General features: G+C 39.7%; 3 protein-coding genes across 3 annotated transcripts; 2 read left to right on the top strand and 1 right to left on the bottom strand.

Annotated features, from left to right (window-relative positions):
- Nucleotides 1-1,311: 1,311 nt before the first annotated feature.
- CBG15102 lies at nt 1,312-4,654 on the top strand (the record flags this gene model as incomplete). Its single annotated transcript, XM_002632848.2, has 4 exons — nt 1,312-1,323; nt 1,948-2,347; nt 4,167-4,342; nt 4,481-4,654. The coding sequence occupies 4 exons, from the start codon at nt 1,312-1,314 to the stop codon at nt 4,652-4,654; spliced, it is 762 nt and encodes a 253-aa protein (XP_002632894.2).
- A 954-nt stretch (nt 4,655-5,608) lies between these two features.
- On the top strand, nt 5,609-7,574 carry CBG15103 (the record flags this gene model as incomplete). Its single annotated transcript, XM_002632849.2, has 3 exons — nt 5,609-6,217; nt 6,265-7,047; nt 7,293-7,574. 3 exons carry the CDS (start codon nt 5,609-5,611, stop codon nt 7,572-7,574), a joined length of 1,674 nt encoding a protein of 557 aa, XP_002632895.2.
- A 404-nt stretch (nt 7,575-7,978) lies between these two features.
- Nucleotides 7,979-8,362, bottom strand: CBG15104 (the record flags this gene model as incomplete). The annotated part of the gene is made up of 3 exons (XM_002632850.1): nt 7,979-8,087; nt 8,137-8,237; nt 8,285-8,362. The coding sequence occupies 3 exons, from the start codon at nt 8,360-8,362 to the stop codon at nt 7,979-7,981; spliced, it is 288 nt and encodes a 95-aa protein (XP_002632896.1).
- Between the last annotated feature and the right edge of the window lie 586 nt (nt 8,363-8,948).

An 8,948-nucleotide genomic window follows, 5' to 3' on the forward strand; every position in this document is an offset into this window, starting at 1 on the left:
AAACGAGTGATACAGTAGTTTACTGTTGCTGTAAACTGGAAAACAATCGCAGCTTTGGACAGCGTTTTTCCGGGAAATTACTCCTGGAAATCAACTTTGAACGCGGCATATAAAATCCCGAAAATTTCCCCTTCTTTTCTCAAAAAAAAAAGCGATCTAGATATAATTATCAATCCCCCCTAGATATCACAAGTCAATATCATCTACGAGACGCAGAACAACTAAAACCTGCGCGTGCATTTATTTTGCGCGTCTCATACCCTCTCTCTCTCTCTCTCTCTAAGTTCCGCTGTCTGCGTCTCTCGTGGCAAGAGTCTGGCGTCCTGCCCACAGCGTTTTCCTCTCTTTCTATCTTCGACCAAAGTCTCTTTTTTTCTCCTCTGCTGGGCGAGAGAAAAGAAAAAAGAAAAAGAGAAGAGTCTCTCTAGTAGCCCCCAGCCTTCTTCCTCTCCTCCTTCAACCAACAACGTCGAGAAGAGGAGGAGAAAAACACAGAGCCCCCTCTCCACACCAGTGCCTTCTTCCTGTTTTGTGTTTCAAAAAGAACTCTGTTTTTTTTCTGCTGACTCTTTCTTTTTTCATCGAATAAATCATCACTTTTCGGAGGCCCCAAAGCCTTTTGTTTTGTTTTTTTCTTTGTTATTCTTGCTAGATAGTTTGAAGTCAACTAGAGTTAATTGAAGCTCTAAATGAGTAATTAATTAAATGAAAACTTTCAATTTTCCCCAATTTTCAATGCTTTTGCGATTAGTACATTTAATCCAATTTCGTTGGTTTTCTAATCTCTTTTTTTTGGCATATTAGAATGTTTAGTCTTCTTGTCGACGAAGAGTTTGCTGATTTTTTTTTTCGATTTTTAGCTGTAAAATCCACGTCTTTTTGGACCTATTTCTCGGCGAATTGATGGCTTTCACAAAATTTTTTTAGAATTTTCAAATTTTTTCTGATGGAACATAATTTGAAATTCAAAAAAAAAATTTTGAGAAAAAATTTGAATTTTTTCGAATTTCCAAATTTGTCCCAGAACCCCTAAAATTACAATATTCACGTTAGAGCGCATTTAATTCAGAAAATTCACCGTGTTTCAGAACCAGACGTTTCGGAACCACAACGATTCGGAACTTTTCTGCATTTCTGCATAGTGGTTCTTGCACACCAAATGAACATTTCTCATTTCAATTTCGTGCTTTTCTGCTTTTTTATTCGTTCTCATCTACCGTACTCCAAATAGTGATACGTTCACACTCGGAATCTCAAAAAATCGAAAAAAAAATTGAAATTTTCAAAAACGATGTCTAGAAGTACGCAAAAATGAGACTCAAAGTCGCTGGTACTTTCAGACACCGTTTTGAAAAGTTCAATTTTTTTTAAACATCGGGTTCTGAAACGTCGGGTTCTAAAACGTCGTAGTTCCGAAACGCCGGGTTCTGAAACGCGACAGAGCCCGAATGGATGAACTTCAGACTACAAAAACAATTCTAGGGGTTCTAGAGCATATTTTGAAAATCGAAAAAATCCGAAAGTTTTCAAAAAAAAAATTTTTTGGATTTTCTGGATTTTGTCGGAAAAATCATATTTGAAAGAATTAAAATTTTTTCTGTATTCTGGCCTTAAAAATCCAAGATTTTTCGGACCTATTTCTCAGCTCGTTTGCGTCATTGGAACACATTGAACAAGTCAAAAACAACAAAAAAAGAGATCAGCTGGATTTTATTAGTTTCTGTTTTATTGGTCGTTCTCTATTTCCTTCCTATCTATTTTCTCATGTTTCTTCTTTTTTTTCTATTTTTTTGAGTGTACTTTGCTTCTTCCGGGATATCTTTAATTTTAAAGTGTGTAGAAAAATAAGTGAAATTCTGAAAATTCGAAAAGTCGCTTCTGGAATTGTTTTCAAGTTCCCGCCAAGCCTCAAGAATTTTTCTTCACTTTTCGATTGCTCTCTGCAAGCGCGCTCCATTGACACCACCCCGCAAATTTCAAATTTTTTGCAGTTGCGCGGCGTCATCGAACAAGGGAGAGGAGACCTGTAACACTATTAACCACCAACATCATCTTCATCATAAAATAATCAAAATTGCCACGTCACCGCAATCCACGACGACGACTACAAAACACAGGAGCCAATCAACTGGCACTTCAATCGACATCACGACGGGCTCACCAATCAACATTCTTGGCCAGAACGGCACCGGAGGAGGCGGCGAAGAGGGTGGAAAAGTAGAGGGAGGAGGAGAGACGAAAAAGTGCATGATTTCGGCATGGAAGGCGAGAGAAAGCGAACGGAATAAGGTTCGGCTCAGGGATACCGATGGATTTCGGTGTCGTGCGGCGGCGCTGTGTATCAAGGGTGAGTGGACGAGGAAAGTTGGTGGAAAAAACTAGGCCGGGAGTTTCAACAAATTGAAAATGGTATATTATTGTTGTCCGAAAAAACTGAAGTAATATAGTATTTTTTGCAGTCTGAATACGGTAGTTATCTCGAAGCAGCAAGCCTAAATAGCACATATTCGGTGGAGACGCAGAGAGATTTTTAGAAATCAGTTTTTTTTCATTTTTTTTTGCAAAATTTTTAGACTTTTTAGACATTTTTAAGTTTTTCAGCTATTTCCAATTATTCTTTTTCGATTTTCCCGTTTTTTTTGTCTGAAATTGAATGGGAACGGGGTCCAGGAACATAATCTAGCATTCTAAGCAAGGACAATCACGTCATAATTCGGCACAAAAGCACAAAACTACTACAGTAACCTACAGGAATCTTCTTCGACCCGGTTCCATCAAATTTCAGACAAATAAATTTCGGAAAAATCGAAAAAGAATCTTTGAAAATAGCTGGTATACTTAAAAAGGTCTAAATTTTTTTCGAAAATTCGCAAATATTCAGTTTTGGCGGGAATTCAAAAAATATTCGAAAACCTTCCAAAAGTTTCCAGAAATTGCCTTTTGAAGCGTTTTTTCTAGGGAATCCCCCATTCAGACGAATTTTCGCTAATTCTAGGTTTTTTTCAATTTCTACATGGCCTAGAATCCCCCTCAAAAAACTAGGCCAACTGAATCTTTGATTTTTCGGTCCTCTTTGTCATCTGATCTATTTCTTTGCCTTCACTTTTAAAAGTTCTCTTATCTCTTATCATTTTCTCTTCTCCCAAAAAAAAGTTTTGGTTTCATTGAACACACAAAAACCACTCTGCAGCAGCCTCCGCGCATCGTTTTCTAGGTTGCAGGTGATGGAAAAAAAACAAATAGTCTTTTTTGTCTACGTGTGGTTTATGGCTGAGCTACGTAGGAAGACTGAAAGATTAGGCAGTAAATGTGGTGGCCGAGGTTTTTTCTAGGCCACCATCTCTCAAAAAACAATTTTTTTTTTGTGTTTTTTCCAAAGATCAATTCTGGATGACGTTGAAAGTTCGTCGATTTCTGATAGATCAAAACGGGATTTTCTCGAAGGCTCCGCCCCTTTTTCGATGTCTATTTTTGTATAGAACGCTGATAAGCGCGCGGACGTCGCTGACAAAAATGTTTGTTTCGAAGACACTGACTGGAGAGAGTGAGAGACGCAGAGAATTAGATTTTTTAAAATAGTTCAGAAGATGGCCTAGAAACCCAAAACTAGTCCCTTTAAAAGTAATTTTTAAAAAAGAAAAAAAGAGAAAAACGCATAGTGGAAGAGCGGGAGATTTCTAGTCCCCCTGTTGCATCGAAGAAGCGCGCGAATTCGAAATTCTTCTAAAAATGATCTAAAAATACCCTAAAATGATCTAGAATATAGTTTGAAAAGGTCCAAAAATGGCCTTGAATGATCCAAACATTATCTGAAAATAGTATAAAGTTATACAAAAAATATGGTCTGAAATGGTCTAAAAATCGTCCTAAAGTTTTATAAAATGATCCAAAAACGGTCGGAAAAGACCTAAAAAATGATCCAAAATGACCCAAAAGGTCTAAAATGATCCTGAAATAGTCTAAAACGGTCTAAATTGACCCAAAAATTGACTTCAAAATAGTCCAAAATTATCCTAAAATGAGTCAAAAATGGTCCAAATTGACCTTAAAATTGTCTTAAATGATCCAAAGATGATCTAAAATTATTCTAAAATAGCCTAAAACAATCTTTAAATGGTCCAAAACTTCACCGCACATCATCTTTTAAAAAATGGGATTTTTTCCAGGAACTGGCAACGAGACACTGGTCCTTCTGGTCTCCGGCGGCAAAGATGGCGGAAAATGGGTTATCCCTGGTGGCGGCATCGAAAAGGACGAGTGTGCAGAACAGGCGGCGCATCGGGAGCTGATGGAAGAGGCTGGCGTTCGAGCGACGATTGTGAAGAGTATTGGAATGTTTCAGGTATGGAGATGGCCTAGATTTGGGGTCCTAGGCCACCAGGCATGTTCGGAACGGAATTCCGGTGATTCCGAAATATTCAAAATCGGAATTTTCGATATTCCGAAAAATTCCGAGAAGGCCACAGTTGTTTTATTACAGGACGACACTCGCAAACACCGTACTCAAGTGTTCCTGATGGAAGTCTCTGAGGAGCTCGACACGTGGGAGGAGAACGAGTACGGTCGTCAAAGGATATGGATGAATGTGCTGGAGTCAAAAGAGAAAGTCAAACAGTCACATCGTCAGATTCTCGACGCCCTGATGCCCCGGTAGTCTTCACTCCTTCAAGAATTCAAATTCATATTTTTCTAGAAAGTTACGGGATCTCTCATTCTCTCTCCTCCTCGATTTTTATCGGTTGTTACTTTTCCCAATTTATTTTGATGACGTGGCCTAGGCATGGCCTAAAAACTGGTTTTCTCTTCCACCCCCTTTTTGTCTGGAACAAAAGTTATAGCATTGCTTTGTACTTCTTTTCATATCATTCTTTATTTTTGTCCTGTTCCCCCCACCCCATCTTTTCTATTGCTTTACCCATTCTTGTCTACCCTCTCGTCCTGAAAATTCAAAACTAAAAAGTCATAAGCAAGCAAAAAAATAGAACACTCGATGTTTGATTTTTCTCTCTCCTTCCATCCATAGATGCCTATTTCCCTCAAAAAAATACAATTTATTGATAAATCATTATCAGGCATTATGGGTTTGATGCTGCTTATCAATTGCAAACATATCAAAGTCGGTCATTCGATATTCAATATTCAATATTTGAAACTCGACTCTTTTCCAATCAATTTGCCACGTGACTTCTAGGAAAAAATCGGTCAAATGGAAAAAAATGAGACATGACCTTAATATGCCACGTGGTGACCTAGTTTCCAAGAGCCACGTGGAAATTATTGACATCGCTAAGCTTTCTTGAAATTTACACGTGGATTTTCATAAATTTAGGTCAAAGATTAGCCAAAAAACGTTTTTTCTATAACGTGGCTTTTTGGATTTTTATGAAGATGATTTTAAACATTTTTATGACGTGGATTTTTAGATTTTTTTGTGACGTATTTAGCTCTTCAGATTCTAGAAAGAAAATTATGCCAAAAATCCGAGTTTTTCACGTTTTTTGAAAAATTTGTTTGAAATTGCCACGTGGGTTTTCATAGATTTAGGTAAGAAATTAACCAAAAAACCTGTTTTTTATGACGTGGCTTTTTGGATTTCAGAAAGACAATTATGTCAAATTTCCGCTATTTTCACGTTTTTGTAAAATTTATTAAACATTGCCATGTGGATTTTCAGATTCCAGAAGAAATGAACGACGTGGCTTTTGACCTAAATTTTTCTTTTTCCTTTTTTCCGGAAAAAAATTCTCTTTATTTTCCAAAAATTTTCAAATTTTCGCCTGAATTTCAGATGACGTTTCAACTCAGCGAGAAGACATTCAAAGTGCCTGTCGACCTCTTCGTCGAGAATCGTCAACGTCTTCTGGAGGCGCTCAAAACAAAGGTTCCCGCGAATTCCGCCGTTCTCCTTCAAGGAGGCGTCGAGAAGAATCGCTACAACACCGATGCCGCCGATCTTCCGTTCCGTCAAGAATCCTATTTCTTCTGGACTTTTGGAGTCAACGAGAGCGAATTCTATGGAGTGATCGATGTGACGACTGGAAAAACGACACTTTTCGCGCCAAGACTAGACCCGAGCTACGCGATTTGGGACGGAAAAATCAATGATGAGAAGTATTTCAAAGAGAAGTATGCTGTAGATGAGGTGTTTTTCAATGACACCGAGAAGACGATTGCAGAGAAGTTGAAGGCGTTGGCAGTGAAAAATGTTTATTTGTTGGTGAGTTGCTTTTTTAAAAAGAAAACCCTCTTAAAAGTTTCTTTCAGCGCGCCGAAAACACCGATTCAGGAGACGTGTTGACTGAACCAAAGTTTGCTGGAAGCCAAGATTTCCAGCTCAACACTCAACTTCTCTACCTTGAGATGGCTGAACTTAGAGTGATAAAAACTGAGAAAGAAATCGATGTGATGAGATACGCGAGTAAAATCGCCTCAGAGGCTCATCGAGCCGCCATGAAGCACATGAAACCAGGTCTCTATGAATATCAATTGGAAAGTCTCTTCCGTCACACTTCCTATTATCACGGTGGATGTCGTCATCTTGCATACACCTGTATCGCCGCTTCTGGCTGCAATGGATCTGTTCTCCACTACGGACACGCTAATGCTCCAAACGATAAGTTTATCAAGGACGGTGACATGTGTCTATTTGATATGGGACCAGAATACAATTGCTATGCTTCCGATATCACCACTTCTTTCCCATCAAACGGAAAATTCACAGAGAAACAAAAAATCGTATATAACGCCGTGCTGGATGCCAATTTGGCAGTTTTGAAGGCAGCGAAACCGGGTGTCAGATGGACTGATATGCACATTCTCTCGGAAAAAGTCATCCTGGAGCATCTCAAAAAAGCGGGGCTCATCGTTGGAGACATCGATAAGGCGGTCGAGGCGAGAGTTGGTGCAGTATTCATGCCACACGGATTGGGACATTTCATCGGATTGGATGTGCATGATTGTGGAGGTTACATGGGTGATGCGACGCCAAGATCAACACTTCCAGGCCTGAAAAGTCTCAGAACTACGAGAACGCTGAAGGATAGAATGGTACTGTGATTCTATTATTCACGTGAACTTGTATGAATTTTCACATGAAAATTTTTATGACGTGGATTTTTCCATTTCCGTTTTTCACGTGAAAATCAAGCTTTCCACGTTTTAACGTGAAAATTGTTCAATTTTCATTTTCACGTTTCACGTAAAAATGAAAATTTCCACGTGGATTCTTGGATTTCCCAAACTCTTCGCTTTGGCGGAAATTCGAATTAACTCTTCACGTCTTCCTTTTCCAGGCCATCACCATCGAACCCGGATGCTATTTCATCGACTTTCTTCTCGATGAGGCACTTGCTGATCCAGTGAAAAGTGCCTTCTTGGTGAAGGCTGAAATCGACAAGTATCGTGGATCAGGAGGTGTTCGAATCGAAGACGACGTCATCATTCGCGCCGCTGGAAACGAGAATCTCAGCGATCTGCCGCGTACTGTCGAGGAGATTGAGAACTTCATGGCTAGCGGTGGACAGTGGACCGAGAAGGACATCGAGCATCGTGTTTCCGAATTCTTGTCCAAGTAGAAGAGAGTTGATCAGCTTTATTTATTTATTAAACTCACATTTTCAATGTACTTATATAAGTTAACACACACATTTGTTTTCCGAAAACAGAGGGGTTTATTGTTTGGATGATCAATAAGTTATTTTGAAACGTCATTGACTTTACTTTGAATTATAATACGGTGCGAAATGTTATAAGAGAAGAAAAAAAGGTTAAAAATAAATTTAAGAATGGGAAAGCATCAGACTGAGCGCACCATGCTTGTAGGGGTGACGACGGTAAAACAGGTGTAGAGCAAGCCGAGTATCTCAGTGGTGTGGGATGAAGAGAGGGGGGAGGAAAGGGACAGAGAATTGCCTTCGGATTAGGTTTTTGGAAGTGGTGGAACGAGATGAAGGGAGGATATTTAGAAGGAGAAATATGTTTATTGTCCTCCGAGCTGCTCTTGGTACACCTCGATAACATCGTCGTCCTCCATCTCGAGCGACTTTGGAGTGTCTTCGTCATTGATGCGACGTCCGTCGAAGAGGAAACTGAAATAAGGAAAATTAAAGACTACTGAATGATCTAGATATCACTCACCGGAGACTGTTGACAGAGACTCCAGTGCGGTCAGCATACGACTTCTTCAGCTTCGCCATCGATGTTCCAAATTTGACTCGGAAGTGGACCTCGTTACTGTCCTGAAAATCATTGTATTGAAAGATTTCTAACAACTTCGAGGTATTACCTGTCCGACGACCTTGATCTTGATGTATTCGGCGTTGTCTCCTCCTGTAGGGGCGGTGTTAGCAGCGTCGTCAGCCATTGTTGTCTGTTGATCTGAATAGTTGGAAAATTGAAACGAAAAGGAACGAGTGTTGTCAAGGAGATAGGCGGTTCAGAGCAGCCAAGTGCATTCGCCTTATAATGATAGGTTGCGTCTAGTGGATTGAAGAGAGACAGAGAACGAGAATGTTCTCTACCACGCTGGCGTCATGAATTGCAATAGGGAGCGAAGGAGCGACAGAAGGAAAATCGATACTTGTGCGATGAAGAAAAAACAACGAAGCAGAATGAGCAGACGAGGTGAAACAGAGCTCGGGGACGGCGAGCCAAGGGGATCGCTGAAGGGTGAGGGGATTACCGTGGAGATTTGTAGCCTAGACTTCTACTCGTGAGTTTCAGGAAAACATCCGGGAAAATTCGAGAGCCAAGAAGCTTATTAGGGAAAAAGCAAAAAAGAAAAAAAACAGAGTTTCACTTCTCAGTTCTCAGAGTATTTTCTCGCCTTTCTCCTAAAAATTTAAATTTCAAAGTGTTTACAAGCTTCAAACGTCAAATTTCCTAGTAAACGAGATAAAAAACGAGAAACTTAACGAAGAACAGTGATGGGAAAACGAGAAAAGTGGGAC

The sequence above is a fragment of the Caenorhabditis briggsae genome, assembly GCF_000004555.2.
Source record: "Caenorhabditis briggsae complete genome, chrI, whole genome shotgun sequence".
Classification (NCBI taxonomy): domain Eukaryota; kingdom Metazoa; phylum Nematoda; class Chromadorea; order Rhabditida; family Rhabditidae; genus Caenorhabditis; species Caenorhabditis briggsae.